Source organism: Dendropsophus ebraccatus, chromosome 8, assembly GCF_027789765.1.
Source record: "Dendropsophus ebraccatus isolate aDenEbr1 chromosome 8, aDenEbr1.pat, whole genome shotgun sequence".
Classification (NCBI taxonomy): domain Eukaryota; kingdom Metazoa; phylum Chordata; class Amphibia; order Anura; family Hylidae; genus Dendropsophus; species Dendropsophus ebraccatus.
Window position 1 is genome coordinate 65,590,145 of NC_091461.1, and position 18,520 is coordinate 65,608,664.

Genomic DNA, 18,520 nt, shown 5'->3' on the forward strand with positions numbered 1-18,520 from the left:
TTTAATATTGCTAGTTTGGAAATTGCCCATTAGAAGGAATAGTTAGTGTAATCCACCAGCATCCTCTTTCGAAAATCTATGTGGCTTCACAGATTCAGGTGTTTTTATATCTCTAGATAATCCCATTTCCTAGCCATCGGTACCATTGGTTTTAGTGCCAGTGTGCTAATGAGGGCCTGGACTGTCAGCTGGGTGGTCACCACTGTGAGGGAGGAGAGTACTTAGATTGTCCTCCTATTGGGGGCAGTAGTGCCCACTCCTTTGACAATCAGTAAACTGCATTGGGCTCAATAATCTGCCAAGGGGAGGGTCCACACTGCTCAGTTTTCAATATACACTGGCTGAGCGCCGGTGACGGTCTAGGCCCTTATAAACATATTGGACGTCCACTTAAATAGAAACACTGGAATTGGCTTAGAAATTTTTATTGATATCTGTTAATTTTAATGCTGATTTTGATGTGGAATTTAACTGCAGATCTCACATTAGGCATAACAATGGATTAAGTCCACAGCTGCATCTTTTTTACACTGAACGAGTGGGCTCTGTTAAACCCATTTACTATATTACAGCTTGTTCTGCACCATATCAGCAGTATGTCAGTTCGCCCTTCAAGTCTTCTGAATGTGACTCACAATTTTATGAGGTCCTTTTCCCACCGCAGTGGGTGGAGAAGCTGGCACTACCACTCCCATTTATAATCCAAAACCTCTCTTCATTACAGTACCAAGGAAAGCCTGTGTGTCATCCATGGGCACTATGTAACTCCTCTTCCTCCTCCTCTTCATGCTCTGACCCGTCTCTGACTCCTCGCTCCTCTCTAGTATTAGATCACTGAGCCTTATGGCCGTGTTAGGGTCGTATCGTCTGACAGATGTGCTGCCATGGTAACGCTGGGCACAATCTACATCTCCATTGGTGCAGAAAACTGCTAAACCTCCTTAGTCTGCTTCCACCCACTCCTCTGTCTGTCATCTCTGAAGCAATACCAGCTAGAAGAACCCGCCCTGCCGGCCCCCCATCCTGGCTAGGTGCAGGTATTGCTGCATTTCAGCAAGTCTCACTAGTTCTTTCCCTGTGACGGAATCTTCAATGGCCGGAGCCCTAATCTGTCTGTGCAGCAGAACAGCATTGTGTAGAAGTATCAGAAGAGCCAGAGACTAACAGAGTGAAGCCTTCTGGTCACCTGTCAGCTCTCCAATAGAATCATCTGCAGGGGTTCAATATTGCTCCTACCTACCAGTCCTGCTAGATGGCTAATACTTTTTCCCTTAACTTGGAGTTGATAAATACAGGATTGAATAAAAATTGATTTTTATTAGTATGTGTGAATCATTGCATCACTTTTGTCTTCCAGACATGATTCTATGTAGACATATGAGGCTTGTGAGCACAGGCCTAGCCCGTATGAATCATGGATACTGTTTATCTATCTGCATGTAAGATCATTGGCGTTCTGCACTACAAGGTGATGCCGAATAGAACATCTCTCCAGCACTCTTACATTCCTGGCATGTACTGGTTTGGTGGATGTGGTTACTATAAAGGGGTTTATAGAGACTGAATGCAAAATGTGAAGTCAGCCGTTTTTACGGATATACTACCCCTCAAGTTAAATGAGCCCCATAATTTTTACTAAAAAATCAATCATTAAACCTTTATTAATTAAAGTACATAAACATAATAAAATACATAAACACCACCTGACGAAGAATTGACAAAACGAGCGTTGTGGAGTGTGAGTGATCCGGACAGCGTATCTTGGGGCTGCATTGGAGCCTTTACTACCTTGTTTACATGGCAGTTATGTGTTTGGGTATTGCCACACAGATATTGTTTGTACAAACATAGCATATTGCACTGCTACCTTTTTACAGTGGGGTAATGTGCAATACTCATAGCTATATTTATTTCTCCTCCTCTGTTAATGGCTGCTTTGAAGTAGGTGCTTTGATTAAGTTAGCATACTGCTATACTTGGAGCTATATATTGCTATAGACCCAGTGTACAGGATCTGCATTTAGCACTTTATTATTTATTACATTTTACATCTGGTGCAATATGCTATAGAGACGTATTATATCTATTTCCGCTCCCTCCTACTATATCTGTGTGTTCATCCATCTGTGTACTTCCAGTTTTCAACAATCATGTTTGCGTATTTTCATTAATATATGTTTAATAAAGATTGCTTTTGATTTTTGAGTAACAACTGTGTGGCTCATTTAGCTTGTTTTTTGTTTTTTTTTTGCTCTTTTTTAGTAACTTAAAGGGGTTGTCCGGCGCTAAAAAATTATTCACAGAATAACACACATTACAAAGTTATACAACTTTGTAATGTATGTTATGTCTGTGAATGGCCCCCTTCCCCGTGTCCCACCACCCCCACCCGTGTACCCGGAAGTGTGGTGCGCTATACATACCTGTCACGTGCCGACCACGGTCTCCGATCCACAGCAGTGACGTCTTCTTCGGGCGGCCGGCGGATCCACGTCATCAGCTGCTCAGCTGTGATTGGCTGAGCACAGTTATGCTCAGCCAATCGCGGCTGAGCTTCGGATGACGCTGCAGAGGGCGGCCAGCACTCGGGAAGATCCGCCGTCCGCCCGAAGAAGACGTCACTGCTGAGGATCGGAGACCGTGGTCGGCACGTGACATGTGAGTATAGCGCACCACACTTCCGGGTACACGGGTGGGGATGGTGGGACACGGGGAAGGGGGCCATTCACAGACATAACACACATTACAAAGTTGTATAACTTTGTAATGTGTGTTATTCTGTGAATAATTTTTTAGCACCGGACAACCCCTTTAACCTAATAGTGGGAGCCTTATTGGTGGTATTACCTTTTTTGGTTTGGATACCATATACATTAGGTGGTGTATTTACAAATGTAGCCTATAATATTATTGCTATAAGGACTGGTAAACCCTGTATGTACTCAAATGTTCCTACGGGACATGCTGAAAATGGGGATAGGCATTTCTGTGCTCCCTGTTGGTAATCCCATTGATTTATTATAGGTCTTCTTTTCCCTGATTAAAGTGGCTGTATACAGGGATCCTTAAAAAAAATCTACATACAGCAACTTTTTTTTTTTCTTCTTCTTTAATGTGCTTCCTTATGTATGTATGTATGTATGTATATGCTGTAAATGGTTAATAGGAGGAGAATAGTGGGGACCCCATGTCCTCCCCTGTACTAAGCCATGTAAACGCCAGCAGCCACAGTTGTACTTTCTGGCTCCATATTCATTGTCTTTTGGCAGGGTGCAGACACTTGGGGGAGATTTATCACACATGGTGTAAAGTGAGGGTGCCTTCACACCTACCGTATCGCAGCAGAAAATCCGCTGCGGATCCGCAGCAGATTCAACTAAATGAATGAACACAGCATCAAATACGCACTGTCAAATCCGCAGCGGATTTGACAGTGCGTATTTGATGCGGTGTTCATTCATTTAGTTAAATCTGCTGCGGATCCGCTGCGGATTTTCTGCTGCGATACGGTAGGTGTGAAGGCACCCTGAAACTGGCTCAGTTGCCCCTAGCAACCAATCAGATTCCACCTTTCATTTTCCATTGAGTCTTTGAGGAATGAAAGGTGGAATCTGATTGGTTGCTAGGGGCAACTGAGCCAGTTTCACTTTACACCATGTTTGATAAATCTCCTTTGTCCACCAGTGCAGGTATCAGGGATCTACTGCTTTTTTAGCTCTATAATGTAGACAAAGATTATGGGAGAGATTTACCAAAGGGTGAAAAATATAGACTGGTGCAAACTGTCCACAGCAACCAATCACAGCTCAGCTTTCATTTTACCAGAGCTGAGAGCTAAGCTGTGATTGGTGGCTGTGGGCAGTTTACACCAGTATATTTTGCACCCTTTGATAAATCTGGGCCTTTGTGTTTTAGTGCAGATATACCTATACTATGGTTCTGTACTGTCATTTCAACACACCTTGCATAGATTAATAGTACTTTAGCAAATTCTTCGACACAATTACATCAATATTGCTGCAGAATTTCTCTGTTTTACTGCAGTTGCACAATGTGTGACATAATAGCAGGGAAATCTTGGAAAAATGCTGCAAAAACACCCTGTTTCTCCCCCAAAAACATGTATAGTGAAATCAGCAAAGTTTGTGTGCTTGCTGCATACTGGGATGATGATGATGATGATGACCTCCACCTACTGGATGTCAGTCGGAATGTTCCAAAGGGAGAAATCACTCAATTAGTTTTATTTTTGTTTGGTGATAGGAATTTCATATCTAAATTGGAAAAAGTTTGCCCCATATTTCAATGCAATCGCTGGATTGCTCATATTAACCTTTAATTTCATTATTGTCAAACATCTGCCTATTACAAAGGCCAGTGTGCGGCCGATAACTTTTGATGTCTGCATGACAGAAAGGATCAGCCAGTGTCCAAGCGGTTTCTTGTTTGTCAAGTGATCGCTGCCTCTTATTTGCTAATAATCTGCTAGTTATTGGGAACAAGATCGGTATGGAAAGACATACAAGGCATCAGGTACTAGAATGCGCCAAAATATTCCATGGCACGCATGTATGACAAATGCTAGACAATTTTTACACTTACTGTACCTCATCCTTTTTAAAAGGTTTCTAGGGAGAGGTATGTGGTTGGAAGGACCCCATTTATTAAAGATCCGGGGCTGTTTGGAGCAGAATATTGAGGTAAATGTGCTCCACTGTGAGGTGTGACAATTCACTTTGACCGTTTTTGCAGACTTGTAAATTCCTGCACCTCACAACACCATTGATAAATCGCCCTAATGTATACATTTCATTTGCTTACACCTTTAACCCTATGTGAGCGCTATTGCTTTAACTGTTAGAGCATGTAAACATCAGAGTTAGGCTTCTCTTGCCGCTCTGTTAGCCAAAGCAGTGAGCCACTACAGACTGCAGATGTTGCCTTGGTGGACCTGACCCATCCATCTGTTACACAGATTGACATTCATTCGAGTGTCTGGAGCTCCTCCTGGCAATGGCTGCTGATTGGCAGAGGTTTTTAATGCCTATGGTCAGCTGAACAGTGCCCGCTTCAATGTTTTAAGGCAAAACACCTATAACGTCTGCTAGTCTGCCTGCATGAAGCATTCCTGCTGTGCATACGTTTTATCAGGGAATATAAATGCAACGGAGGGTACCCCCAACCCCCCAATCAGCCAGAATAGAGACCTGCCAATGAGCATAATGCCTCTGGGTAGTTCAGAACAAAAAAAATTTAAAACCAACTGCGGCCAGAGCGGCGGGGGTAGCGATCGGAGCGGCGGGTGGCGATCAGAGCGGCGGGGGTAGCGATCGGAGCGGCAGGGGGGGGGGTAGCGACCGGAGCGGCGGGGGTAGCGACCAGAGCGGCGGGTGGTGATCAGAGCGGCGGCGGTGATGAGAGCAGCGGGGGTGGCAATTGAGCCGGCGCAAGGGGCTGCGGATTAGCGGGGGGCCGGGCTGCGAACGGGGGGCGGGCGGACTATCGCGCGACGACTGTTTACACGGAACGATCGGCGAATTTTTTGCGAACGACGATTTGATGACATGTTGAAAGATCAAAACGGACGATTGCTCGTTCGTCATTTGATCGTTCGCTGCGTTTACACGTACAATTATCGTTCAATTACGATCGGTATCATGCAAATTCGCCCAATAATCGTTACGTGTAAACGCACCATTAGGGTCCACCATTTACACAGAAAGATTATCTGCCAAAGATTTGAAGCCAAACCCAGAAACAGATCATAAACAGAGATCAGGTCATAAAGAAAAGACTGATATTTCTCCTCTTTTCAAATCCATTTCTGGCTTTGCTTTAAATCTTTGGCAGATAATCTGTCAGATAATCTTTCTGTGTAAATGGACCCTTATGCTAAGTTTACACAAGGCGATTATTGGCCCGATCGTACGATTAACGATTTCGAAGTAACAATTTTTTTTTTTTTATAACGATCAGCGTTTAGACGGTACGATATATCGTACGGAAAAATCGTTTTGCGATCGTGCGCCCGCAGCCCGGCCCGCCCCGCCGTCGCTCCGATCGCCCACCGCCGCGGCCAAGAGCATACGTTACCTGCTCCGCGCAGCAGGTCTTCGGACATCCCCGGCTCCCATCTTCAGTGCATTGATTGGCTGAAGAGATGAGCCGGGAATTTCAAACGGCTCCCCTTCAGCCAATCAGTGCTGAAGAGGGGAGTTGGGGATGTCCGAAGACCTGCTGTGCGAAGCGGGTAACGTATGCTCTTGCCCGCAGCGGTGGGGGCGATCGGAGCGGCGGGGGTGCCAATCGGAGGGGTGGCGATCGGGGCGGCGGCGATCACAGCGGCGGTGGGGGCGGCGATCGTGCCGGCGCAGGGGGCTGCGGATCATCGGGGGGGCCAGGCGGCGGGACTATCGCGCGACGACTGTTTACATGGAACGATCAGCGATTTTTTTGCGATCGGCAAACGATGATTTATGAACATGTTAAAAGATCAAAATGAACGATTTTTCGATCGCTCGCCGCATTTACACGTACGATTATTGTTCGAATTCGATCGTTATCGCGAAAATTCGCCCGATAATCGTTTCGTGTAAACGTAGCATAAGTCACACAGACATCATTGGCTAATACAGTACAAGCTAACTAACAATTGTGTTTTCTGTTAAATGGTAATATTAGAGAAAATGTAAATTGTTTAGTAATGAGGGCAATCTTTATTTGAAGCTTCACTATGTGGCTTCTTTGTTCTGTCACTTTTGTATAAGTTTTCCACAGTAAAGTAGCCTGTATGTAGTGGGAGGAGTGGACACAGCGAGTGCTATCCTTTCCTTGTTCAGTTATTTTCCATGCCAGTCTATCTGAAAAACACATGAATTGCCCCGCTGCTTCGTCTCCGCATGCCACATTTTGCTCTCGGCAGGAAAGGGTTTTTTGCAGCCCATTTTATACAGTCGAGCCTCTGGATCAATGATACCCATTGAGAAATCTTTGATTTTTCACCTCTTTGCTTCTCAAAATAATAAAGCGGTATGTTGGCTTTCTATGTGCTTATGGCAAATTCAAAGGGGCCTCTTGTCTTCATGCACTTGAGCTTCTCTTTGCTTAAATATACTTAGTAGAATCAAGCTTTATGTCGTAAAATGTGCCATTACAGCCTCTTAAATGCTCTAATATACTGTGCTGCAGCTTGAAAGTATTTCACCCTTTTCAATCAGAAATCATAGAGCAGCGTTTTTACTTAAGGATGGCTTTGAGTGGTTTTCAAATCATTCTTCCTTTTCTTTTTTTTCTGCCTTATAAAATGACTTTATCATCAATGAACCTCTGCTTTACAAAAGTCACAAACTATAGCCAAACAAAACAAAAGTATATTTTATTTTAGGCAATTACCGTAGTGACTTAAGTCAGGAAAACTGCTCAGATGGTGAAACGCATAAGTAACACGGTGGGCTTGCATGCTGCCATGGTGTGGGCAGCAGATTTTTATAAGGACACATTGTTGGTATAAATGTATGTGTATAGTTATATAGCATTCTGTGAGGCTCTATAAAGATGCAAAATTTTCCCCCAATCCATAAAGCGCTTACAATTCATCTACACATTCAATATATTATCCATTATATATGTTGAGAAGAAATGGACAACAGCCAAAGTGCCCGTACCAGGCAGAACGAAGAAACTTTGTTCCCCCTGGTCCGGGCAGGACACTTTGGCTGTTGTCTGTTTCTTCTCAAAGTGGTTGATGTCTTCTATAGAGCTGCGGTGGCCGTTGATGCTTTAATGAGAGTTGTGCTTTAATTTGCACAACTCCACAAGATGAGTGAAATCATACCCTCCATTCGCTCATACATCTGTAGTGCTGTTCATATTGTACTAGGAAGTGCCCTTTGTTTTATTTTCTAGTATCTAGTATTATATGTAAGTCTAGTGCAGGGGTGGGGAACCTTTTCCATGTCGAGGGCCGGTCGGGCATTAATAAAATCATTCGAGGGCCGCATACCGTGTGCGGCAGTTAGTAGTGTGGGTTTGCAGCACCCAGGGCAAGGCAAAGTATTGTTCCCCTAGTTCCCCTGCTATTGTAGTTAACCCCCCCAGTGATGCCCCTTGTAGTCTAGTTAACCCCCAAGTCATGTCCCTGGTGGCCTAGTTAACCCCCCCCCCCAATGATGCCTCTGGTAGGCCTAGTTAACCCCCATCAGTCATGTCCCTGGTAGCCTAGTTAACCCCCATCAGTCATGTCCCAGGTGGCCTAGTTAACCCCCATCAGGCATGTCCCTGGTGGCCTAGTAAACCCCCATCAGGCATGTCCCTGGTGGCCTAGTTAACCCCCATCAGGCATGTCCCTGGTGGCCTAGTTAACCCCATCAGTCATGTCCCAGGTGGCCTAGTTAACCCTCATCAGGCATGTCCCAGGTGGCCTAGTTAACCCTCATCAGGCATGTCCCTGGTGGCCTAGTTAACCCCCATCAGGCATGTCCCTGGTGGCCTAGTAAACCCCCATCAGGAATGTCCCTGGTGGCCTAGTAAACCCCCATCAGGCATGTCCCTGGTGGCCTAGTAAACCCCCATCAGGCATGTCCCTGGTGGCCTAGTAAACCCCCATCAGGCATGTCCCTGGTGGCCTAGTAAACCCCCATCAGACATGTCCCTGGTGGCCTAGTTAACCCCCATCAGGCATATCCCTGGTGGCCTAGTTAACCCCCATCAAGCATGTCCCTGGTGGCCTAGTTAACCCCCATCAGGCATGTCCCTGGTGGCCTAGTTAACCCCCATCAGGCATGTCCCTGGTGGCCTAGTTAACCCCCATCAGGCATGTCCCTGGTGGCCTAGTTAACCCCCATCAGGCATGTCCCTGGTGGCCTAGTTAACCTCCATCAGGCATGTCCCGGGTGGCCTAGTTAACCCCCATCAGGCATGTCCCGGGTGGCCTAGTTAACCTCCATCAGGCATGTCCCGGGTGGCCTAGTTAACCCCCATCAGGCATGTCCCTGGTGGCCTAGTTAACCCCCATCAGGCATGTCCCTGGTGGCCTAGTTAACCCCCATCAGGCATGTCCCTGGTGGCCTAGTTAACCCCCAAATAAAAAAAATAAACATCCCACTCACCTTACCTCCGTTCCCACGCTGCCCATGTCCTCTTCTGTCCCAGGTCCTCTGTGCCGATCTTCTCCTGCAGGCGGCGCGCGATGAAATGACGTCATCGCGCGCGGCCCGCAGGAGACTGAAGACACGCGCCGCTCTGCTGGGGAAGAAGCCGGCACAGACAGCATCCTCCTGTGTCCGGGAGCTGTCACAGACACCGGAGGATGCTGTGTATGCCGGCTTCTTCCTCCTCCAGAGCGGCGCGCATCACAGGGGAGCTGCGGGCCGCGGGCCGCATCGGGAGGTCTCAGGGGCCGGATGCGGCCCGCGGGCCGGAGGTTCCCCACCCCTGGTCTAGTGGGTCATACAGGTATGCTGTGGGGAACTCCCATGTGCATTTTCCCTTTCCTCCTCCAAGGGCACATGTGTTTATGGGTTACAGTAAGAGCCAGCTGTTGGGCAGCAGTCATTTAGCATCTAACCATGAGACATAAAGGCCTGTGCTTAACGTTTTGAAGCCCCCATACACATTATTAAGAAGTAACCCAAGCTCACTGTTTTGTCTTGTGTATGGGAGTCTCCTGTGGGGGACTCCATGTGGTGACCCTGGTCCAGGCTGGCCTCCTTGCTTTCCCTCTCGCTTGTGACACTTATGCAGGCAATGCTTGAGACAAGCTGCTTATGATATCATAGCGCCTGATGCAGTAGGTATTGGCACAGGGATGTTGCTTTTGGCTGCAGACGTGAAGGGAAGGAGAATTTGTTTCTTTCTGGCTAGAGAATAGCAAACAGCATTGCTATGGTGACTTGTTACTAAAAAAGGTTTAGCTACCGCATAAGACATGACCTTAGCGTAAGGATTTCCTGAAAGATGTTTGGTGTATGAAATCCTTTAATTGAGTCTGGACCAATATTAAGTGCAACTCATTCCAAATGCATGCGCTTGTGTATGTTGGATAACCTTTTCATAGGGCGTCCTCCCTTATCCTCCTATCCTTCCCTCAGACTTCTGTCACTGCTTTACTATTTAGTTACTCCGTACTGTTTTTCCCACCATGAGAACAGGATTTTTCTGTACTTCATTATGTGTTGCCTATATGAACATGACTACTAGTGCAGCAGATCACAATTACATTTGGACCAAGGTGAAGGTACATCTCTCCCCGATAATAGCGTGGGCCTGAATTAGCCCCATTCATTTGAGCGAATTCATCCTAGATTTCCAAAGTGTCGCTACCTTTAAAATAATAGGAAAAAAGTGCCATTGTTTTTTGGCATTGATTTTACTGCTTGATGCTGAAATATGCATAAGAAAAGTTATTTGAACCTGGCCTATTAGTGACTACTGTAAAGCCACTTTGGCCTCTGCAGAAGCAGGTTTCAGTGCCTAGGTAATGTGAATTCCCATAGACTGTAATAGACTACCAGCATTGGTCTCCCCCCATTCTGCAAAGAGCGGGGAGACACGAGTCATGCTGGGTGGTAAAGTTGCTGGATAGTTGCACATGAGGTGAGTTTTCCTCCACCAGTTTTTGTGGAACACACCAACACTGACATTTCTTTTGAAATTTCTTACAATTCAAACCCTTATGTAAGCAGAGTAAAGGTACTTTTTTTTGCAGAGCCGCTAGCGATCCCGACCGGAGTGTATACCATGTGTATAGTCTCCAACCGTGATTCCATAGACGGCAGCACTACGCAAGTACCATAGTAATCATGGCCAAGGCAAATCGGCAACAACGGCTGTGATTATTACGACACTTACGTAGTGTGAACATAGCCTCAATCTGTATTTTATTGGATGCTTCAGAGCAAGAGAAGAACAAGCTCTGGGGCCCCTTAGGAGATAGCTATACTACACAGAGGCCACACATTTGCCTTAGAATTTGAATCAAAGATATACCCATTTGCTTAGTTGGGTTTGAAAAATGAAACTGCTGACAGGTCCACTCTAAGTATTAGCTGGAAATTCACTACTGTTTTCTAAAACAACTTATTTAAAGGGGATTTCCAGTAATGTATAAATTGAAGCATGACCATTATGCCTTTGTTTTTTTGCAAAACAGTTGGGATGTCTTTAAAAAGTGAGTGTGGAAATCTGGGTGCTGTGGGCATTCCTTCCGCTATGTAATGTCAATCCTCTTCAGAGTTGGTAGTGTGGCTGCAGACTGTAAGATGCAGGAGATGACATTAGATGTAGTTGTTGCACGATAACATTGCAATGTTGATTTACCAACTATTTTTATTTCTGGCCGGATGTGAAACCTTCCTGTACATTCTCATGGCAGACAATCCTGTAGAATTGACACCGGTGGCCGGGAGCTCTTAATTGCTCTGGATTTTTATTCTTGGAGAAGTGCATTATCATTTTATTAACCTTGTTCTGTCAGTAAAGCCTTTAGAGCGCCACAGTTTTATGGTCTCATTTGCACTTTGGAGATTCAATTTAACTTGGTAAAGTTTGTTGCTAACACCTCCATCTGTTGTCTGCAATCTAATCTGTTTTTTTCCATTTTTTCTCTTCTGTTTTTCTTTACCCTCTACAAAAAAACACTAACACATGAAAACTGTTTAATTATGTTATCTGGTTATGGTAAAAGGAGGTCACCATGGACAAAACCAGACGGCCTATTTAGGTCCCCAGTGCAATATTAGTGTCGGTCATTGATACCACTTTATCATACAATATATGTATATGCTGACGTACATACTGTAAATATATATATATGTGTGTGTGTGTGTGTGTATATATATATATATATATATATATATATATATATATATATATATATAATATAAAATCTGTTATCCATGGGATCATGTATGTTAGTATTTCAGGTGTAAAACTGTAGTATACAGTTCAATATAGGAGTTGTGTGTTTGCGTGCATTATACTTAATCACTTGTTAAACAAGCCCGCACATTTGCACCTAAATCTTGCTGACAGAGCGGTCAATTAAATTTATTACCTGAAAATCAGTAGCATACTCTGTATATGAGTATGATCTCTATAGTAATATGTTGCCCCATACCCATCATGTTTTGTTGGCTCTGCCCCTGCTACGCGCTGGGGTTGCGACAAAAGATTATTACTACATATAATATTGAACCCCTATGACACACTATAGAGCAAATGTAGCCTTCTAGTGAACATATATGTTGTGTTTAGGAGACTGAAAAGCATAGTCTGTGAATGGAGCCTTAGGGTTGTTTTACTTGCTCCAGTCAAGTCCCGATAATGTTTAATAAACCTTCACGCGGCTCAATTATTTTTCAGGCCAGTGATCATTGTTAATTTTATCCTCATTGGCAGCACGTCACCCGTTGTCATGGGCCGATGTGCAGCCAGTAACAAGGGTTTTATTGCCCAAATGAAAGATGCAATCAGCCAATAAACAAGTGGATTCTAGTTAATCAGCTGATCACTGAATTTCTAGCAATGTAGCATTTTGTTTGTGTTGGAGAAAAATAAAGTTGGCAGTGTGGCCGTGGTGAGAGTACAGCTGGCCTTACAGGATGCCCCCCTACACATCAGATGGTGGTCCAGTCTGGCCACATCAGCAGGTCCGGCCATCATTTGTGTAATGTATGTGGCAAGCCTTAGGCCATGTTCACATGGCCATGTTCACATGCGTGTGCAGTGTGGGGAACAGAAGCCGTATTGTATACATTCAGTACACACTATGGCCGGTGTTCTCTGTGGCTGCACAAAATAATTGGTAGGTCTTTTTTGTACTTCCACTATTCAGTGAAAAGCGGTCCTACAAAATAGCCTGTGCTTGCAGTGTAAAGTACGGCTCCCGGCCATACTTTACACTGTTGTCTATGGCAAATTGGAGCATGGGCACACCAGAATGTGCCTGCATTTCAATTGAAATGAAGTGATGTTCATCTGGCCAATATTGCAGTATCGGCCGGGTGAACATATCAGACATGTGCTTGTTGTTTGACACGGCTGTGTCAAACAACGGCTAATGTTATTACCCCATGTGATGCATTAAGTGGGCATTCGCACATTCCCTGAATAGGGTCCCTGCACGGAAGATGTGCTATGGACCGGATTCACAGAGGCCTTATTCACATGTTCCATTAGTTTGCCTGTAAGATTTAGTGGTTGTTGTCAGTACTTTTGTACAGTGAAACCTCTTGAGAAGACCATCCTCTTATGTAGACCAGACTGCATGTGGCAGATTGTTCCAATATCTATTATGTATGCCGCTATTTTCTTTGAGGAAACCTAGAAAACTACTTTTTATTGCAGTTTTGGATGGAAGCCTTGTATATGCTTACAGTATGCAGATTTCACAAGAGCAGGAGTTCTACAAATTTATCATGGTTTTTATATGCAGTTTTTGTTGTTGGTTTTGTTATTCATTAACATCAATTAATTTAGTTTGGTAAAAATTGGGCTACACTCCATTGGAGACTTGTCATACCAGATTGACATTTCATGCTCAATATGCTATTGGCAGACTAGCATTGTGGGGGACAGAAACACTTCAATAGTCTGCACATTTCTGTTGCTTTAAAACCTACATCTTGATGTTCTACCTGTATGTGCCGAAAAAAACAATGTCTAATAGGTGTTCTGTATGTGAATTAGTTCCTTTTAGTACATACTTGATTCAGACACTGCCCCTATACCCAGTTATAGAATTCCTGTGTCAGGGCATTGAGTAGTCTACAAGTTCTAATACCAATTTTGTTAGTCTTGATTTAAGTGTCAGAATGTGATAAATCGAATGTCTGGCTAAGGTCTCAGCCTTTCTTCATAATGCTGACTTGTATTTCTCTTCATTTCAGGCTTTGCTAACCACTCAAAGTAAGCTAAGAAATCTAGTGCCGAATTTCACCTTTAATTTGGGTTTCTCTGGGAAGTTCTACCACACAGGTACAGCCGTTTCTCATTGTGTTTTCTAGCTAAATAAAGTCATACGCTTTTGAGGGGTTATTTAGGTTTTAGAAAAAAACTGTTACTTTCTTGCAAAAATAGCACCACATCTGTCGTCTGGTTGTGTGTGGTATTACAATTCAGCTCGATTTACTTCAGTGGAACGGGACTGCAAAACCCACACCCAAAATGAGGACATGATAAAGCAATACAGAGAGAAAATACATAGAAAAAAATATAACCACGAGGAAATGAGCACAACATATTTTCCAAGATGTCGGTTACAGGCGAATCAAGAGGAATACGTGGTGGATGTAAACTTCTCAGATTAGTCCATGAGATGCTAAGTAAATGATAAAGGGAGGAGAAAAGCATTGATCTCAAACAGATACATAATAATGCTAGTAGGATGAAGACCATCAACATGACTACTTAATGGCTACCGATTATTGCCTTGGTTTTCTTATACTGTATATGTCAATTTTGCTAACCTTTTAAGTAATGCTTTATTAAGGGGAATTGTAGTGAATTCACTTTCACCAGTGAGGGCAGTATAGATGCACTGAGAACAATAGAGGAATTAGAGTATCTGCCATTATAGTGTTCACATGATGACCTATATCAGTAATGGCTAACCTTGACACTCCAGCTGTTACAAAACTACAATTCCCATCATGTCTGAACAACCAAAGATATGGCTTTGGCTGCCCAGGCATGATGGGAGTTGTAGTTTTGCAACAGCTGGAGTGTCAAGGTTAGCCATCACTGACTTTTATATGGACTAGCATTGACTCTGCATTATGTATGTGCTCCAAAGCCAGGAATGGATTTGTTTATGGTCTGTTCCTGGCTTTGGCTTCAAAAAACTCAGATAAATCTCTCTTTGTAAACGCAGCCTTAGATAGCTGTTCGATCAGGGAGACACATGTTACTTTTCATATACCAGTTTGCGCTTCCAGGACGTTGAAAAATGCTACAATTCTATAGTTTGAAGAGCCAAATAGGTTTTCCCAAACTCCTGAAGTGCAGCAAGCTGTAACACCTCCAAAGGGTCCTTTTACACAGCGAGACTATCTGGCAGATTATTAAAGCAATAGCCAGGAATGGATTTGAGAAGAGGAGAAATCTTAGTCTTTCCTTTATGACCTGTTCTCTGTTTATAGTCTGTTCCTGGCTTTGGCTTTAATAATGTGTCAGATAATCTGTCAGATAATTTGACAGACACCCTTCTCTCCGCAGTTCTTTTACTCAAATAAATAGAAGGAAATGACCCAGATTGATGGGGGAGGATAGCAGGTATATTACCTTTCTGTTCAGCATGTCATATGAACCAGAGGGTGGCTTTAAATAACACCTGACGTCTTCTATAAGCCTGCTATTTCCAGACTGTAGCAGATGCATGCCTTCTAGTGACATCTCATTGTGTGACTGCTCTCATGTACTGTCCTGTCTCTCCAGGCACCGATGAGGAAGACGAGGGGGATGACACGCTTCTCATGCACAGGAAGGAATTCTGGTGGTTCCCTCATATGTGGAGCCACATGCAGCCTCACTTGTTCCATAACGTCACTGTCCTGGCCGAGCAGATGAAGCTCAACAAGCAGTTTGCCCTGGTAATGACCTGATTGTTCTTCCTGTTTTAGAACCCGATGAAAGCTTTTTATTACGTGCAGGTTTCAGAGCTGATCTACATTCTGCCTAGCATCAATAACACAGGAGCGCTGCCTGCTAAGGACTCTGGGCAATGACTGCTGGGTTAAAGGCAGGATTTATGCACAAGTAGTAACTAAAAAAGAAAAAAGGATAGCACAGACGTACATCCAAGTAAACTATATTAAAGCCTTGTTTATGTGTTATGTGTTTTTTTTTTCCCCCTTTTGAAACTAGACACAGCATGAGAGAAGCAATGGCAATTCTATGACGACCCGTAACTGCTTTTATCTGGTCGGCTCTGGTGTTCTCACTTTGCTTTATGAGGAGAAGGAGTTCAAGGCTAGTCTGTGATCTTGGGCTTCCTTAAAAATTTCCATATTCTCTCTGATGTGACAGCGTTTAAAGCAGGAAAACACTCCTGTGCTTACGCTTTAAATGTCTCTATGTGAGCTGTAGAAGGACGTGACTGTATAGGGAAAGCCGTGTGGATCAAGCAGCCTTATTTCCCTATCACTGCATTACATGGTTAGAGCAATTTGCAGGCTGTGATTTGCACAACAGACCACAGTTAGATGTCTACGCTTTTATTTCTTGACTCTCTCACTTTAACTTGAGTCTTTTTAGCAGTGTAGCTTATCTGATGTCTTCTCATCTCTATAGAAGAACCATGTAATAAGTAAGTCAGGCGTGCATTAAAAATGTCTCCTATGTGGCTCAGTCACATTCAGTGTGATGGATCCAGAGCCCTTTACTTGTCATAGTTATCATACACAAATTCTTCGTATTGAGGAGCCCTTATTACATCCTGCCAGGGGCGTAGCTAGGATTCATGGGGCCCCATAGCAAAAAACTTTATGGGCCCCCATAAATCCTGTAGCCCCCCCCCCCGCCAAACACAGACATTGACGCACATATACACACACAGAGGCACCATTAACATATATACAGATACGCCACTGACATACACACATATATATACGCTGTAATGTGATGACACTAGTGCTGATGTATACACCATGAATAGACTATACACAGGGAAATCATCTGATTGTAATAAGAAATACTCAACCAGACATAAAAGAAAATGCTGCAGATATTAATGGTGGGTTCTATTATTAGAGCCCAGCATTAATAGAAGCTGCTGCAGAACATCTTTGGGAGCAAACACACACACATATACACCAGTGCTACAGACATTGCTGACATACACAAACACACACATATACACCAGTGCTACAGACATTGCTGACATACACAAACACACATATACACCAGTGCTACAAACATTGCTGACATACACACACATATATAGCCACAGATACATACACATACTGAAATATAAATATATACACAGATACATATATACACACAGTGACATATACATATACCCACAGATACATATATACACTCACTGACACACATACACAGCACTTACAGCTCCCAGGCTTCCCCCCTCCTCCTGTAGTCCGGGCTGATCTTCACATAGGTATTGAGGACCTTTGGGTCATGTGACCCAAAGGTCCTTCATCCCTCTCCTGTGCCGTCTGGCAGGTCCTGCCCCTCTGTTCAGCCCGCTCACCCGGCACTACAGTGAGGGGGCTGAACAGTGCAGTGGGGGTCCCTCTTCCTCTCTGGACCCCTGGGGGAGCGGGGTACCTACCATGAAGGCAGGGCAGGCTTCCTCGGGCCCCCTTCATGCAGGGGCCCCATAGCAGTTGCCTTCCCTGCCTTCACTGTAGCTACGCCACTGCATCCTGCATTATAACCAGGTTGCTTTCCATTTCCAGAAGTAAATACAGAATTGTTATGGATGCACCCCAAGAGTGCTGTCCTATTGACTGTCTGCTCCAAATTACAAGTTATTAGTTCATAGTGCGCACTGAGAATCAAACACCATGACACACTGATGGTTAAGGTGGATCTCCTTTATTCAAAGACTGCAGGATCTGGTTAATCAAACAATAGTTATTTAGATAACAACCTTCACCAATATATACAATTGATACGACCTGATCAGGGGCCACCAAGGTATTAGGTATATGCAACAGTGTATATGAAATCAAGAACAATACACGGTATGAAGTTTAGAAATAAAGGAGCTGTAGTGGTGATTACTTCACAGGACAGCAATGGCTGTGGCTACTCACTGTCCAATGTCAAGAGCGATCAGAGGGGTAGTCCTAATTAGCTTTCAGTGCTCATTGTTAGGGATGAGTGCCAGATAATCTTAGGGATACAGAGCTGTGTTCTGGAGCTGGAGAAATGTCCTCCCTTTCTGCCACTCCAGAACCACAGGAAGACCGATCTCCATCTCCAGAAGACAGCTCTGCATCCCTAGGATTATCTGGCACTATGACAGACCGTCAAGGGTTTTGACTGTACCGGACAGTGTACCGGAAGGTCTGCACAACATGGTGCGTTAATTCCCATAACTAGTTGTTGTTTTTGTTTGTTTTTTTTGAGAATTGATATTTGTACATAATTGTATATGTTGTTGAAGGTTTTTATCTAAATATTGTTTGATTAAGCATATCTTATTTTGTATTTGTTGTATATATTGCTAGGATACTGGGTCATCAAGTACATATTACACTGACTGACACACATTTCCAGAAGCAATCTGATTAAAATAAAAATTGAGTTTGTCCATCAGACACTTTAGTAAAGTAGTAGTAGGAAAAAAACAGTGTATCCTGTTAGTTTGGGGAAGGACTGGGAAGGACTCCTGGAGCAGAACTCAGGTTGAGATGGCTCTGGTAAGCATGAAAAATGAAAGTAATGCAAGTAACAAGGAGATTATTTCCAAAAACAAAGCTGAAAACATTAGTTCATCTAAAAAAAGTCGAAAACGTGCAGCAAGTACAACCATGAAGAGTAAAAAAGCGAGTTTAGA

The 18,520-nt window shown here is 43.9% G+C and overlaps 1 protein-coding gene across 1 annotated transcript in view; it reads left to right on the forward strand.

Annotated features, from left to right (window-relative positions):
- Positions 1-18,520, forward strand: part of NDST2 (N-deacetylase and N-sulfotransferase 2) — a 118,670-nt gene that overhangs the window by 76,662 nt on the left and 23,488 nt on the right. Inside the window, exons 3-4 of the mRNA XM_069980598.1 lie at positions 13,887-13,974; positions 15,433-15,587. Of these exons, the coding sequence (XP_069836699.1) occupies positions 13,887-13,974; positions 15,433-15,587 (243 nt within the window). The remainder of the gene's footprint in view (positions 1-13,886; positions 13,975-15,432; positions 15,588-18,520) is intronic.